This window comes from Panthera onca, chromosome A3, assembly GCF_046562875.1.
Source record: "Panthera onca isolate mPanOnc1 chromosome A3, mPanOnc1 haplotype 2, whole genome shotgun sequence".
In the NCBI taxonomy this organism is placed as follows: domain Eukaryota; kingdom Metazoa; phylum Chordata; class Mammalia; order Carnivora; family Felidae; genus Panthera; species Panthera onca.
The window spans coordinates 25,507,793-25,524,822 of NC_138341.1; the positions used below are offsets into that span (position 1 = coordinate 25,507,793).

General features: G+C 49.8%; 1 protein-coding gene across 2 annotated transcripts in view; it reads right to left on the reverse strand.

The window, feature by feature from the left end:
- Positions 1 to 5,195: 5,195 nt before the first annotated feature.
- The window catches only part of LOC145715355 (xanthine dehydrogenase/oxidase-like), a 59,025-nt gene continuing 47,190 nt past the window's right edge, over positions 5,196 to 17,030 (reverse strand). For both annotated transcript variants that reach the window (XM_081795199.1, XM_081795198.1), the window contains exons 27-36: positions 16,674 to 16,755; positions 16,026 to 16,121; positions 14,603 to 14,731; positions 13,859 to 13,933; positions 12,318 to 12,370; positions 10,263 to 10,377; positions 9,170 to 9,235; positions 8,718 to 8,906; positions 7,247 to 7,423; positions 5,196 to 5,616 (exon numbers count right to left, since the gene is read on the reverse strand). In XM_081795199.1, the coding sequence (XP_081651325.1) occupies positions 5,566 to 5,616; positions 7,247 to 7,423; positions 8,718 to 8,906; positions 9,170 to 9,235; positions 10,263 to 10,377; positions 12,318 to 12,370; positions 13,859 to 13,933; positions 14,603 to 14,731; positions 16,026 to 16,121; positions 16,674 to 16,755 (1,033 nt within the window). In that variant the 3' untranslated portion in view covers positions 5,196 to 5,565. The remainder of the gene's footprint in view (positions 5,617 to 7,246; positions 7,424 to 8,717; positions 8,907 to 9,169; positions 9,236 to 10,262; positions 10,378 to 12,317; positions 12,371 to 13,858; positions 13,934 to 14,602; positions 14,732 to 16,025; positions 16,122 to 16,673; positions 16,756 to 17,030) is intronic.

The following is a 17,030-nucleotide window of genomic DNA, read 5'->3' on the forward strand; positions in this document are numbered from 1 at the left end:
CAAAATCTATAAAGAACTCACCAAACTCCACACCCAAGAAAACAAATAATCCAATGAAGACATGGGCAGAAGGCATGAATAGACACTTCTCTAAAGAAGACATCCAGATGGCCAACAGGCACATTACAGATGCTCAACATCACTCCTCATCAGGGAAATACAAATCAAAACCACACTGAGATAACCTCATGCCAGTCAGAGTGGCTAAAATGAACAAATCAGGAGACCATAGATGCTGGCGAGGATGTGGAGAAACGAGACCCCTCTTGCACTGTTGGGAACGCAAACTGCTGCAGCCTCTCTGGAAAACAGTGTGGAGCTTCCTCAAAACATTAAAAAAAGATCTACCCTATGACCCAGCAATAGCACTGCCAGGAATTTACCCCAGGGATACAGGAGTGCTGATGCATAGGAGCACTTATACCCTAATGTTTATAGCAACACTCTCAACAATAGCCAAATTGTGGGAAGAGCCTAAATGTCCATCAACTGATGAATGGATACAGAAATTGTGGTTTATATACACAATGGAATACTACGTGGCAATGAGAAAGAATGAAATATGGCCTTTTGTAGCAACATGGATGGAACTGGACAGTGTTATGCTAAGTGAAATAAGTCATACAGAGAAAGATACCATAGGTTTCCACTCTTATGTGGATCCTGAGAAACTTAACAGAAGACCATGGGGGAGGGAAAGGAAAAAAAAGTTACAGAGAGGGAGGGAGGCAAACCGTAAGAGACTCTTAAAAACTGAGACTAAACTGAGGGTTGATGGGGGGTGGGAGGGAGGGGAAAGTGGGTGATGGGCATTGAGGAGGGCACCTGTTGGGATGAGCACTGCTTGTTGTATGGAAACCATTTTGACAATCAATTCCCTATGAAAAAAATAAATAATAAAAAAGGATTTCAAATTATTAAAAAATAAAAAAAATAAAAAATAAAAGTTGAGAAACTATTGGGGTGCCTGAGTGGCTCAGTCGGTTAAGCGTCCCACTTCAGCTCGGGTCATGATGTCACAGTCCGTGAGTTTGAGCCCCGCATCAGGCTCTGTGCTGACAGCTCAGAGCCTGGAACCTGCTTCTGATTCTGTGTGTCTCTCTCTTTCTCTGCCCCACCCCTACTCGGGCTCCCTCTCTCCCTCTCTCTCCCTCTTTTGTTCTCTCTCTCTCTCTCCCAAAAATTAAATGTAAAAAAAATTTTTTTAAATGGAAAAGCCAAGTGTAAACAAGATGCAGAGTAACCTTCGACGTCCCCTGTGGTCACACCGGTACCCTTGCCTGGACACTGGAGAATGCGTGGCTCGCTCACACTCCCTTCCTGCTGCTTCTGGCTCATCCAACCACAGCTTCTCAAGCAACGGTCACCGTTTGGGTCCTTGAGTGGTCCACTGGAAACTCCCCCTCCAATGGCCTGGTTGGGGAGACCTTCCCCCTATGATACACACACACTCTCTCTCTCCCCCTCCCACCCCATCCCTCTCTCTCCTCTTTGGCAGGGAGGATGTACAGCTTGCTCTCTTCAGAGAAATTCTCTCTCTCCAATCTCTCAAAGTCCATTTCAACCCTTTGTTTCCTGGAGGTAGGGGATGAGCTAAATGACTCCGTTTCCAGCCACCCCCTCTACAAGTCTTGCGTAGGTGACTGAGCATCTCACTCCGGAATGAGGGGGATGTTTTCCACTTACTGTTATTGGATGTTATTCCAATCCGTGGGGCTTAAGAAAGAATCCCATTTTAGCATCCTGCCCCCCTTGCCACAGTGTTTGTCTTGGGCCCCAAGCCTTCCATATCTTCTTCCCAACCAGCATAACTGGATTTCTATCTGACCCCCCAGAAATCTGACCCATTTGCATAAGAGAAGGCCCACTTGATGAGCAGAGGTGTGATTTAGAGAGTCTGGACCAGGAATCTGGCACCCTTGTCGTAAGCCTGTGTCTCACGCTGAAGGGCTGTGGGACCCCAAACAAGTCAATTACCCTCTCTGGGCTTAGGTTTCTCAGGTCTGACACAAAGAGCTTGACCTTGATGGTACCCACACTCCAGAGCGCTGAGTTGGTCTGGGGGATGGTGCAAGACCAGGGCTGGGCCAGTTCAAGGGCAAAGCCTCATATTTCCCCTTCCATCCATGGGCTGCTGTGTTGCAGGTGACAAGATTGTCACAAGATCTGTCTCCTGCCTTGGGAACGCGTACTCTTCCAATTCAGGATAGAGACAAAACGAAAGGGCAGGCCCCCGGGCCCAGGGGCCACAGGGTGATGTCAAGCTTCAGCAGGTCCAGGAAGCTACGTGTTCCAAATAGCCTTATCCCAGGACCTAAAATAGGCAGCAAATGGTTTCCAGGCTCCCCCTAGGCTAGAGATAAAAATAACCAAGCCTCAGGGATGTTCCCAGTCCTAAACCGATAGGCTAGGCCCCTTTCTGTTCCCAGCCTTTGCCTGGGGTTCCTGCTGTGATCTCCATGCATCCTGTCGTCTCCATCCTGACCCTCCAGCCACCCCAGCTCTGGAGTAGGGCCACGTTCCTCAGCTGCCTTTGGACAACAGTTCAGCAGCTTGGCCACGCCAGCGTTACAACCCAACACCGCCTCTGGCGGAAGAGATAGCATCCAGGGGCCTCCGGCAGCCTCTGCCAGCCTCCTGAGCCCGAGTCCGCGCTGTCAGGCTCAACGACTCCCGGTCTACAGCAGGCTCGCTGAGGGCACCGCCTGTGGTGTTTCCCCAGCAGTAAACACCCCCGAATGGAAAGTCCTCTGTGGAGTTGCGGGTAGGGCTTCTCCTTCAGAGATTCAGTGAACACTTCTTAAGGCCCCTGGGAGGGTTCAAGGAAACCCTGCAGGTAAAGCACGAAATGTGGCATCTGGCAAGTTGCAGATGCTCAGGAAAGAAGACTTGCCTTTCCCTTCCCCATACTAGCCCCGCATCAAAAACTCACTGCCACGGGCTCTTTAGCGGAGATTTTGCCATTCTGAAGCCCTAAGTCGGCTTTAGGTCCAACTCCTGGAGGGGCCTTTGAAGACACTCGGTCCACTCCGAGATGCTCAGTCAGTTCCCTGGTAACTGATCCCAGAGGTGGTGCCCCTGGAGGCTTTGGTCTCCTGTCCGGTCGTCTTCCGCCCTCTGCAGGTCGCGGTGCGAAACTGCAGGCGCTGTTGGCAGGAACACCAGGCACCCTGCCTCACAGACTCCGGAAGGTTTACAGGTTAGGACAGCAGGGCAAGGCCAGGTGTCTGAGAACACCACCTCGGCATAACAGTGATGTACAGCGCACGGAGCGCTCGCTTGTTTGATTTTCTTAACCACCCTGCCTTGCCTCTGTTGCTAAGCTCAGGAGAGAATTCACAGTCATTATCCAGTGCTTACAGCCTGGCTAATAACAGCTGGCACATCTCCATCTTGGGCTACTGGCCTAATGTTCTAGAACATTCCAGATAGTCAGTGAAACGGACCTGCATGGATCTCCATGGAACTATTAGTTCAACTTAAAATGTTACTCACTTTTAAAGAATGAAATCTGGCCATTTGTAGCAATGTGGATGGAACCGGAGAGTGTTATGCTGAGTGAAATAAGTCAGGAAAAAAAGACAGATACCATATGTTTTCACTCATATGTGGATCCTGAGAAACTCCACAGAAGACCAGGGGGGAGGAGAATGGTGGGGGGGGGGGTAAGTTACAGAGAGGGAAGGAGGCAAACTATAAGAGACTCTTAAATACTGCGAACAAACTGAGGGTTGAATGGGGGTGGGGGAGAGGGGAAAGTGGGTGATGGGCATTGAGGAGGGTACCTGTTGGGATGAGCACTGATTGTTGTATGGAAACCAATTTGACAATAAATTACATATAAAATCAAGTAAAATAAAATGTTCCTCCCTTTTAACTGTGCTATAACATGGCTGGCATATCTAGACTATTCTGAGGAAGGGAATTTTGTAAGAAAGTGTGTGTGTGTCGTGTGAGCGCATGTGTGTCAGTGTTTTGTGTGCCTGTGTTCTCTAGAAATGAAGACTGGCTAAGATATGGCAGATATTCGCATTTGGTGAGATCATGATGGTTAATAAGCATTTCTCACATGCCAACCAGTTGACCGTTTCATTTCTTAGTGGCATCAAGTGCTGGGCTCAACTGTATGGTTTCCCCTCTTCTCCCTCCATGGCCAGAGCCATGGCCCCATCTGGGACAAGGTTGGGTGTTTGGAGCAGTGAAGGCGCAGGACGATGTCACATCATTCACCCAGCACCATACAGCGACGAAATCACCTGTTGGAACAGCTAGAGGGATGCTTGCTCCTCTCCTGTGCTCTGTACCAACTTCAAGAACTTGGGAGAATAGAAGCAGAGTTCAATAAGCCCAGATGTCACATCACAGTAAGGGAGCCACGTCTCTGATAGCTGCAGAGCCCTTATGTAACTGGAGTTTTCGGGTCGTATATTTATAGACTTTCAGAGCCAGGGAAGGCCTTAGGGATTAGTCCAGTCCAGTTCTCTCCTTCTAGAGTAAGGAAAAGCACAGAAAAGAGAAGTGACAGACTGAGGTCACACAGATAGAGACGCAGCTGGGATGAGAACCCAGGCTTCTTGACTGTGATTCTTCGGGCTGATCTTGCTTTTGGTTGCATGATTTCTAAATGGAAATTACTCTGGCAATGAATGAAGATTTTTAATTTTTTATAAAGTTTATTGGTTTCAAGAGACAGAGAGAACATGCACATGGGAGAGTCAGAGACAGAGGGAGAGAGAGAGAGAGAAGATCCCAATCAGGCTCTGTGCACTGTCAGCACAGAGCCCGGCGCGGGGCTTGATCTCACATCATGACCTGAGCCGAAGTCAAGAATCAGATGTTTAACCAACTGAGCCACCCAGGAGCCCCTCGAGTGAAACATTTTAAACCTGATTTCTTTTACTGTACAAAGGGGAAGAGAAAGAAACCTAGCACATTGTAGGTGCTCAGTAAATGGGTTGGTCGGCTTTGGATGCTATAGAATAATTTCCTTGCTGCCACTTAACAAGGTTAGATTAACCTTGAATTCGTTTCAGTGTCTATTCTCTTCAATGATCAAAGGTGGTTAGGGATTTGAATCTCACCCCACTGTCCCATTGCAAAGTTGACTATGGGTCAGCGGTTATAATGTGATGTTCATTGGTTTGAAGGGAAGACTCTGGTTTAGGATGGAAACTTCCAGAGGCTGGGGGGGCATCTTCTTTGAAGGACAGACACTGTCAGCACCTGAGGCTATACAGCCTTGCCTGTGAGCTGGGACAGAGCACGTACACCTATTTGACATACATGATTAAAGCAGACATACAAAGACTCTCATTGCATATTAGCCACGTGGCCTCAGAGTTCTGAATTTGCTTTTCATTATGTTTGCAAACCATATTTTTGATCAAAATCTTCAGCGAAAACAAAACAAAATCTTCCAACGCATTCCGTGTGCTTCCAAACATCATCCTGATGACTCACAGCACTGTCACCCCATGACATGTATAGATCATGTTCTGCAGGCATGTCTCATGCTCCATGGAAACTCCCGCACAGCATAAGCAGACTCTGCTGGGGGCTTTGTCGTCAGACCCTCACAGACCAGGGCTTACAGCTTTCTGCAGTGCCAGTGACACACTAGGAAGGAATGAAAGAAAACTCATCACCGGGGTCTTCCCATAGCACAGGACACGTTGCCCACTCGGATGCCCATGCCACCTCCCACCACTGCCGGCCACCATTCCAAGGTGAGCCATCCCTCTGCAGTCTCAGCTGTTGGGAGTGCCCCCAGGGCAGGGCCCCCTAACTGCCTAGTCATTCCTTTAGTTTTGCCAAGCACTTCCCATGTGGGAGGCACTCTAGTAGGCCCCGAAGCCACAGGAATGACCAAATACGGAAGTGATCCCTTCACACGTGCTACACACAGTCCCTGAAATCATGATTGGGTCATAGAATCAGTTACTCATGCAAACCTGCTGCAGGGATTTAACTCACTGGTGTGTTATAACAGAGCAAAGGGGCTTGGGTCAGAATCTGTGCTTTAGGTCCGAGGACCTGGAGGGCTTCATTAAATCAATGAGTTCTGCATCAGATTCTTTTCAAGGAGCTAACTTGGCCACCTGGGTAAGCTTATCGGGAGCCAGGCAGCACCTCGTCTCCCGGGGAAGGGGTTTGGGAAACTGTCAGCATGTGGCCATGGTGAGAAGGTTCTGGGCTGTGGGAAGGTTGCTGCAGAGTTGTGGGCATCCTCGCTGCCTGGAAACTCAACACGTGGTCTGGTGGTCTTACCCCATAGCTAAAGCTATTGGCAGATGACAGTGGCCTACCTGGGGACCCCTCGGTCTCCCTCACCCTTGGTGCTGAGGCCTGAAAAGGCAGATTGGCCTGCTTTCAAGACTCTCCCGCAACCTCCCATCCCTGGAACCCTTTCGGTCCATGAGTACCCATTTCACCTCTAAACCAAAAAGGCCCAACAAATCTTCTATCAAATACCCAGGAGGAAATCCAACTTGGGTTATCAGGAAGAATCTGGCTCTGCTAACTCAACAGAGGCTGCTGTTGTAAAGGCAGTTGGAGGGTCCTGTGTGGGCAGAGCCCGCTTCAGCACAACTCAGAGGCAACAGGGGAAGAATCTGTCCCTGCATGGTCCTCTGTGGCCAGGCGTTGCGCACTACAAGTATCATGGAAGCGCTTCCCATGGTCCAAAGACCATAGAATTCCTCCTACATGCTGCTACGTACACTAAGGTCGTAACCAGCCACCGCAAAATACAATTAGCTGGTTTCCTAAAATACCACAAAGTCTCTGTGGGCATCCATGTGTGCCAGCATCGGTATGGCATATAGTCATCGCAGAACGAACGTGGTGCATCTAATCAATTCCTTAACTCCCCTTTTCGTCTCCGTCTCCACAGCACTCACACGGTGACTTTCGCAAAGAAGGGTCCCCAAAGTGCTAGTGATGGACGCTAAAGACTAGGCTCTTCTGGACGTTTACCCATCACCCTCATCTTCAAGGGAAAAAATTAAATCTGTGGTTGACAGCTGTGCACCAAAGAGCCCTCTTTCCTCTAAGGAAGCCCAGCTACAAACTTCATTTCTTGCTCTTTTCCAGCAAGTTCAAGGGGGTGCCTCAACGGCACAAGGAAGGCAGCGAGGACCCAAGGCTGCTCAGTGGACAGACAGCCTGGCATCCCGCTCTCCTCTCTGCATGGGCCGCCTCTGCCCGGCCTCCCCCCAACGGAGTGGGTGCTCGAGGGGCCTCATACCAGCCTGGTGAACTGGTCCACGCAGGCGTTGCGGATCTTCTCCGGGGTGGCGGGGCTGTTTAGCTGGAAAAGCTTCTTTGTCTTACAATCCGGGTTCCCAGCTCGAGCTGCACGGATGGCATCCTTGATGGCGAAGAAGATGGAGGCTGCCAGGAAGAGGGGCGGTTCGCCGACAGCCTGGGCGGACAGAGCGCAGGACAGGGAGTCAGGCAACAGGACCCCAGCCTCTGCGCCAGGAGGGCTGGAGATGCCAGGAACCCCAGCCAGCCCCAGCGGGCCACGGCCAGCAAGGCAGGAAGGCTGCTCAAAATTCTTCAGGGCTGAGAACAATCAATCTGGTAAATGACTCAACCTCCATGGCGTTCTCAACTCTTACTGTGTCACTTTTCTCTGATAACACCATGCAAAGAAAATGTACCATTCAAAGCTGTTTTAAATAATTATATTTTATGGACAAAGTGTCTGACCTGAATTTGGACCCTTTCCTCGCAGTTATAAGGCTGGGGGAATCCTCTACCTGCAACTCTGACACCCACATTTACAGGCACCTTAATTATACTTGTAGGCACCCTAATTATACTTACAACGTCATCTGGAATCTAGGCATCACGACCAATAGGAATTAAACATTTTCTAGCAGAGTTGGTTTTGTTCCCCCAAAGCACTGACCAGAAATTCCATGTATCAAAAGCACTAGAGATGCTTATTAAAAATGCATGTTGCAGGGTCCTACTCCAGCCCTCCTGAACCAAATTTCTAGGGACAGGTCTCACCAAAATGTATTTTTTTCATGAGCCTGCAGTGATCCCAAGGCATACTAAAGTGTGAGAGTCGATGGCGAGATCAAAAAGTGTCCCAGACCCAACCACAGTGAAGTAAATCATGAAAGGAACAAATGGGTATGTTTCACTGGTTACAAGTGATTATGTGTTTTCCTTCTTTGATTAGGACTGTATCAATCAGCTTATGGGATTTTCAACCATTTTTCATAATTACTGGGGACCGGGAGGAAATAAGGGATGACTCTAATCCTTGAGACGTGCAGATCAAGTTTCAAGTCAGGTGCCAGCCACTGAAGGAGGCACAAGGGATTGCACAGAAGTATTGCCCCATCTGCAGTGAATGTGCTATTTTTAAGGGATAACAGGGAGGGGTGTGTACCTGTGGGGTCCTCTTTAGGACCAAGCTCAAGATGCACACCTGAGACATAGATGTTGGTCAGGACTTGACCTACAGGACTGGATTAAAGGAATCTCTCCGAGTGCACCCAAAGGAGCTGGCTTTGACCACACAGAGCTGGTGTCATCCCAGTTTTCTTTTTCCCAGGCAGGGACTGCCCATCGCTCCACCATCCTCGCCAAAACTCGTGTCAAGCACCCTGGTCTCTTCCAGACAAGCCCCCTGCAGACCCATGCGGTAGGTGGGTCTTACCCCCATGTCCTCCCACAGTGCAGACCCAGGGCAACAGTACCTTGGACGCATAGATGGCCTTCTTGTTGGGACAGTCACGGAGCAGCGACACCCTGAACTCACTGGGGATGCTGCCAAACGCAGGGATCTTGTAGGTGCTGGGGCCACGGGTGTGCAGGCTCCCCTCCGGGGAGTAGTGCAGCTCCTCCAGGGTGAACAGGCCAAGGCCCTGGACAAACGCCCCTTCTACCTGCAGGCCAGACAGAGACCATGGCCACTCTGCCTACCCCTCCCCAAGGACAGATACCGCTTCCCACAATAGGCGCCAAGCCCCACGGGGAGTGGGCATGGAAAGAAGCTGAAAACAGCCCTCTGCAGACAGCCCAGCTGGCTCCTGCCCAGCCTGGGATCAGCTATCTGGGCCTTCGCCAGGCAGTGGTGTAGGCAGAGCGAAGGCATTAGCACTGAAGGTTGGCCAAGTCCATGACCACCCTGGTCACCCATGTGCCTTACCTGTCCAATATCAATGGCAGGGTTCAGACTGGAGCCGACATCCATGACAATGTCTGTGCGGAGGTTCTAAAGTGGATGGCAAAATACAAATAGTGTGAGAAGAAAGGAATGTGCGGAATGATAGATGGGGCACAGTGACCCTTAAATTATTGTGTCAACCCAGATAGGACTTTCAGAAGCAGCGTGCCCTGGGCATGCTCAGGCAGGGTGCTCCTATCCCTGTCAGTCTGCACTGGCATGGTCAATGCTGAAGTTTGAGTCTGTGGCCACTAGGCAGGGGAAGGGAGTGGCCACACTCTCTGGGCGATCAGAAGGAACTGTGCACACACACACAGGCACACACACCCATGAGCAGGAAGGCTGGTTCCCAGGCTCCTGGGACTCGGAACCTGAGTCTGGATAGATAGTGTAAGGAAGGGGACAACAAACTACATTCCACGGGCTGATTCTAGTCTGTGCCCTGTTTTTGTAGGACCTGTGAGCTAATTATGGTGTTTACATTTTCTTAAGATTTTGGAATGTTTTATTTATTTCTGAGAGAGAGAGAGACAGAGTACGATCAGGGCAGGGGTAGAGAGAGAGAGAGACACAGAGTCTGAAGCAGGCTCCAGGCTCTGAGCTATTAGCACAGAGCCGAATGTGGGGTCCAAATCCATCAACCATGACATCATGACCTCAGCCGAAGCCTGACGCTTAACCCACTGAGCCACCCAGGTGCCCCAATGGTGTTTATGGTATTAGATGACTGACAAAATTAAGAATATGTCGCGGCATGTGAAAGCTATGTGAAATTCACATTCAGTGTGCACAAATTACATCGTATTGGAACACAGCCATGCCCATTTGTTTGCATACATCTCTGGCTGTTCTTGTGCTACAGTGATGGAATTGAGTAGTTGAGGCAGAGTCTTTGTGGCCCAGAAAGCCTCAAGTATTTACTCTCTGGTCCTTCATCGGAAGTTTGCCAGGCTGTGACATCACACATTATTCTCCCAGCCAGAAAGTGTGTCTCTATTGGTTCTTGATGTTTGCAACTCACTTGTTTCTCTTCTCTTTCCCCTAACTTAGTACTAAGATTTTACAAACTTCTTACTTTATGATCCCCTGTTAAGCAGTCGATTTCCACTTCAGAGCAAGCCACCCCATAGCTGAAGTAGTGGAAGGGATTCCCAGAGTTTGTCTCAAAGCTGTAGCCAAGGTTGGGTGTTCTGGAGGAGAAAACAGAAAACACTGCATATGTATTAAGATTAACATGCCCCCCACCTACACACACACACACACACACACACACACACACACACAGCTTGTCCCACAAAATCCTAAGACTCCACAGGTTTTATTTTTTCATTCAGCTGCCCTTCAAAAGAGTCCACATGTTTTTAATATTTTGGACCTGTTAATGAAACCCAGGTATTCCAGAGTTTCTTGCCTCATGTCTGCTAGGATCTGCCAATGGCCCTTATGTGATGCCTTCTGTACAGCCCAGGGGTGTATAGTATCCGTGTGCCCACCTCTATGTGGTAGAAGCAGGTGACACATTTGCACAAGCTCACAAACGACACGAAAACCACACCCAAAGTAAGTGTTGGATTAGAGTTCAAGCTCTCAGAACCAAAGCCCCTGCCTGTGCCACCTCCTGGGCTGCTCACCTTTCTCCAGGGGAGAGTTAAGGTCAGCATCTCATGTCAGCCTGGGTGTACCTTTAACCCCTTGCCTGCATTTCTCCTTGGCTACTGGCCCCTTCTCGGTGTCAACAAATGATTCGGGGAAAGTGCTATTCATAAAAGCAGATGCTCTCTTCTACGTTTTTCTTCTTTGATCCTGAGTATCTTATACAATTCCAAGTTCACACGATCCACACGTGTGTACGTGCATATTCTCCCACCTGGAGTTCACAGTACTCTGCCTCTCCGTTTTTCTACGCATGACACAGAAACAACGTGAGCTGAAGGGATCGGAATCTGCATGAAAACAAAACCAACTCGGAGCTGAGAGAAAAGGCTTCTCCCAGGAGAACCCACCACCTCCTTTGACCTCTGAGGTCATCATCTTCACCTGGGTGTTCCTGTATCCTACCCAGTCTTACCAACTCTGACAACAGAACGAGAACATTCGAGAACATCTGCTCTAATCTCTGCCTGTGCAGGTCAAATGTCACATAACCCAAGGAGCACTGGCAAAACGTGACTTTGCCTAAAATGCATACTGAACTATTTTTCCAAACCCACTGATCTGTGAAAGAAAGGTCCTAATTAAATTCTCCAGAGAAGGGGCGCCTGGGTGGCTTGGTCGGTTAAGCGTCTGACTTCGGCTCAGGTCATGATCTCACGGCCCGTGAGTTCAAGCCCCGCGTCAGGGTCTGTGCTGACAGCTCAGAGCCTGGAGCCTGTTTCAGATTCTGTGTCTCCCTCTCTATCGGCCCCTCCCCTGTTCATGCTCTGTCTCTCTCTGTCTCAAAAATAAACGTTAAAAAAAAATTTTTTTATACATAAATAAATTCTCCAGAGAAAACTAGAACATTATGGGAGATAGCAAATTGGATCCCATCTTCTTCCAGCCTTTACATCAGCTGGGCGGGGTCTCTAGCTCTTTGTACTGCTACTGGAGTTCAAAGTAGCAGAAGGCGTGTGCTCTTTTCCAAGTCCCACGTCAAGTTCCCCTGAACTCTGCACTTTGTAATGAGACCACGTGTTCTAAATCTTCCTGTCTTTCTGTCCCAGGAAAGCCTCCGTAAAGAAAGCCAACGCACACAGCAGAGTAACTAACACACGAGGGTAACGCCACACAGCAGACAGCCCTGGGTCTAGGGGAATGCCGAGGGAGGGATGGTCCCACCACGTCGTAAATGAGGAAAAGGGCTCAGAGAGAATCCCTCATTTCTCCAAATGGAATGGTACCCTTTAAGACCAGAACTAGAACACAGGTCTTCTCTTAATGGCAGCTCATGCTTTTGCCTCGTTGGCACATAGGTTGGCAATGCCAGGTATTCCAGAGCATCTTTCAATTGAAATTGGCACAAGTCCACTGAAGCGTCTCGGTGGGACTGCTCTCTCCTGACCAAAGGCTGAGAGCATTTGATGCGGGAGGGGACTTCAGAGGCTAGGATGACCACAGTTTGTGAGGTGGGTGACAGCAGCACTGTCCTTACTTATAAAACCCGGTAGCAGACAAGCTCACTGCGTCCAGGTAGGCATCTGTGACCTGAAGAGAGGAAAGAGACAACAGGAAGGGCTGAGCATGGGTGCCAGAATCCCTGACCCAGCACTAAGATTTCATGAGCTTCCCCTCCTCCTCCGGAAGCTGACCGACTATTTGTACCGGTGGTCCTCGCTTCCACACCCTGCCTCACATTCTCACTGCACTGGGTGACCGCACTGTGCTCTCACCTGCACTAGGTCCCCGCCATTGGAAGCCTGGGGGACTACAGTAGCCTCCTCCCCCATCACATAGCCTCCCCACGCTGCCAGGTAGCCCAACCCAACCACAGTGAGCATCTTAACATACCATACTGCCTACATCACTCCCCTACTCGACAACTTTGGCTGACTCCCCATTGTCCATAGAGCAAATGCTTCACATTAAGGACCCCAATCCTCTCTCTGGCTTTATGTTGCCCACGCGTCATCGCCATGACAGCCAAACTCATGTATTTTAGTCCCTCCATGTTCCCACACCTCTGCACCTCCATTCGTGTGGTTCCTGCATTGTATCTGTCCCGATCCTTTTCTCCCCTCAACGACCAGCTCAAGTTTGCCTCTCCGGGTCTCCTCGCTAAAATCCAAACTACCAAAATCAACCTACATTCGTGGGGTATATGTGTGCGGTATCTGTGAGTGTGGAAGGGAAGTAGAGGTCACGTGCGGCACAATAAGGCGAGTGGGTCTGAGAAAAATAGCTATTTTCTTTGAGTCTATGGAGGGAGACTAGTACAATCTGAGGTGGGTCAGGTGTGGGTTCATTTTCTATGTTCCCACTGTGCTCACTTTCCCACCCCAACTCTACTCTGGGAGATGGTAAAGCAGGGCTGCCACTGAGATGTCTGCTTGTTGGAAGAGATGAAGCCCCCCGCCTGCCCCCAGAGAGAGACTTCCTTACCGCTTCCCTCTGAGGGTTCCCGACACACAGGCACCAAACCAGAAACCAGAGAACTGGGTTCATTCTTGTGATGAGACGAGTGGCTTGCCTGCCACTTGTAAAAAACCACAGGAAGGATATAAACTCTTGGGAAATGTCTTTTTCCCCACTCCTTCACAGATGGAGCCTCAGTGGACCCAGACTCCAGAGCTGAGGAAGGGGAAGTACTGCGAAGCAGCCCTCGGAGAGCAGGTTTGAGGAAAACCAGATTCCTCAAGCCTCAGGACAAGTGGGGTATGGAACCAGGCCTGAGTCAGGCACCTTCAGCGGTCGCCCTACCTTCTCAGGCTCAGGGCAGCCAAACCCCCAGTCGCCATGGGGTTGTCAAGATCCTGGCTCAGAAGTTTTCCTCCAGTGCCTTCCCTCCACTATGAAAACCCTAGAGAAAGGGGCCCAGCAAGGTGGAGCATTTACTTGTGCTGTGGAACCCTATGGAACACTCAGCTTCTCTGCCTCTGGGACTAGATCGTGACCTATTCCTGCTGCCGCAGGGACAGAGAACCTGCCTTTAATTTCTCTCCTCTTCAAAAGCACGTTGGATCAGCTCAGACTTACCCAGTCTTCCCAGGAGCCACTGGGATTCTTTTTCTTGAAGGGTTCCAGCCTTTTCAGAATGGTCTGACAAGCTTCCTAAGAACACATGCCCACACACCAGACATATCAGTCTTCCGTATTTCCTGGCCCAGGCAAAACCCCAAGGGCCTCAGCAAGGCTACCTCCAAGTAATGCTGTGCCCAAGGTGCCACGCAATTAGTCTTGCCACCCTCTTAAGAATGACTGTGTGGCTTCCACTCCCAGGACCCTGCCACAGGAACTGGCATTGGCCCTTGCTGGGAGAACACCCGGTTCTTAGGCTACAGAAGATGAAATATTTGAGGGAACCCAAAGGAAGTGACTTCTCCCATCAGACTCATCTGTTAATTACAACCTCTATGTGGAAAGAGAAGTGAGTTGGTCTGACCTGGCCAGCTGCAAAATCGAATTCCAACTTCAGTCCATGGTCTTGTGGCCAGTTCTAACACTGGGGAGTATGTCTTTGCAGAACGCCCCCTGGGACCCTCCAAGTCTCCTCCCCATCCTACACTCATCCTTCTTGACTTTGACAGAAGTGATTGTGGCTTTTAGGTCTCTCTTTCAACATGGTGTTGGGAGGAACAGCATTCTCTTGGATAAGACAGCCAAAGGCATGGCCACAGCCAAAGAGCCTATAAGGACCATTCCAGCTTCCACCCCAGGGAGCGCTCTGGGCCCAAAGCCCTTGACTGGCCCTCAGCTCTGCTGGCTCCCCAGGCTCCTTACATAGGTGGCCTGTCCGTTGAGGTCAGTGCTGACGGAGGCAGCTGTGGGAGACGTGTTAGGCACGGTGTTCGTGCTTGTCTCGCTGATGTAAATCTTAGAGGTGGGGATTTTCAGTGCTCTGCTGGCCACCTGAGAAAAGAGACAACATCACTTATTCAGGGAGGGCTTGGCATGGGGCTTGGCTGCCTTCTCCCCAAGACCGTTTAAGGTTCACCATTACAGGCAATATAATAATTTTATAAGCCATAAGCCCACTGAGACTGGGATGTTCTTATATCTGTCTCAATTGGAAGCAAAACTTTATGGAGTGATTTTGCTACAAAAAAAAAAAAATTCATAAACCTAATGGTGACTAGCAGTGCTTTCTAAAGCTAACCTTGGCTTTTTAAAAAATCTACTCTGGCCAGTCCATGAGCTAAGCAGGTGTTCCAACTCTACTCCAGTTCCAATGTCCTAGCTCCTCTGTGTGGGGGAAGCCTTTATACACATAACACAGCCTCTTACACAGTGTTAGGGAAGGTCACCAAAAATATGTGACCAACCAGGGGGCTCCTCGGGGCTCAGTTGGTTAAGCGTCTGACTCCTGGTTTCAGCACAGGTCATGATCTCACAATTCATGAGTTCAAGCCCCGAGTCAGGCTCTGCACACTGACAGTGCAGAACTCTCTCTCCCTTTCTCTTAGTCCCTCCCCTGCTCATGCTCTATCTCTCTCAAAATAAATAAATAACCTTTTTTTTTAAAATGTGACCACCAGTTGACCCATGAGCTGGACTCAAAGGATCAGAGGCTCCTCACCACTTCCCCTGTTCTTGGAATGTGGGTTCTGCTTGCCTTTCTGGCTCTTGGATGCTGCTTCTAGGACACAGCCTCGAGATGATGACGTGGGATTGAGAATACCTGCACAGTACCTTGGCTAAACCCAGTTGAGGCCTCTCTCCCTACAAACGTTTAAGATTTGGTGGGTGGGGGTAGGGATCCATTTGTCTTGCTGCCACCCAAGGCAAGCCTCTCATGTAAATTCCCTTTGCATCTTACAACTGTGACCTGCCAACCTGGGCCTCTTTTTTCTGTCTGCCTCTGCCCTCTGAGTCCAGGGGCCAGTTTCAGATTACTCCCAAGAAGCTCCCGAGCAACTTGTAAACCAACACAACCCCACGGCCCTAGAATGTGGGTAATGGAAGTGACCTGAGTGGTCACCCGGCCAACTGCATTGCACAGAGGAAGACACAGAGGCCGAGAGGGGAGAAGACTTGCCCGAGGTCACACGAAAATGGGCAGCAGAGCCAGGACTGACCACAGCTGAGGCCGGCTTCTGCTTCTCAGGTGTGCCGCCGCTCACTTGCTTATAGCATCCTCCCTCACATGGACGCCATGATGTCGGAGAGGACCCCCCCCCCCCCCAACCCTTTGCAGGCTGCTCACCTGGACCATCTTGGTGTGAAGGCCTTGGCCCATCTCAGTGCCTCCATGGGTCAGCAGCACAGAGCCATCTGTGTACACGTGAACCAGGGCTCCTCCCTACAGGAAGAGAAGGATTCCAAACACAAAATTGGGTCAATCCTAACTCAGCCAGATGCTTGGGGCCAATATTTCTGGAGCCCAGGAGAAAGAAAACCGGAAGCAGCATTTTGGATTACAGCCTCAGACTCAAATTAAAGCACCGTGAATCTTGTGATTTAATCATGTAGCCCTTCAACAGTTCCCGAAAAATTTCCACTCTCTCTCTTTCTGTGTGTCTTCCACAGAGGGAAGGAGGTCAAATGTCTTTGTGCTCATTTTTAGATGAAGCCATAGGATCAGAAAGGCAGAGTAGCTGTCTGTAGCCCTTCAGTCAGGAAGAAGGAGACCTGAGAGTTGACCCCAGATCTCTGAGTCCTGTGCTGCCCTCACTGACCTGTGACGTCCTGGACAAATAGGGATATGCAAGTTCAAGTCCATTTAAACAGCAGAGAGCCCCTCCACTCTGCTCTGGCACCAGCCACAACGGCCTTTCCCATGTGATAGTGCAGACAGGGAGGGAAATGGGGCCCCAGCCCAGTGGAGAGGCACAAAATTATACAAGGCAATTACCTGATTCAGAAAAGGAACAGAGAAGCTTATTCCAAACTTGGTAGGAATTATGGACAACCCTCTCTTCTTCCAACAATTCTCCCTGGAGAAAAAAAGGAAGATTCTCATAGAACATTTTCTATCATGGTTGTGTCAGCTCAGATGTAGTTTCAGTCAACATCTTTGTAAAGTTGGAATAAGGCATCCTTGGTGCTGCCCACATGGTACTTATCATAACTGAGTTGTGCTCCAGTTGGGTAAACCAAATGAAAAAGGGGTGGGATTGTGTTCTTCAGCTGCGCTGAAGGAGGACCCATCCCTGAGGGTCTGCACTTGAAAGTATCAAAACTTCCTCCCAGAGTGGAGCTCAAACAGAGT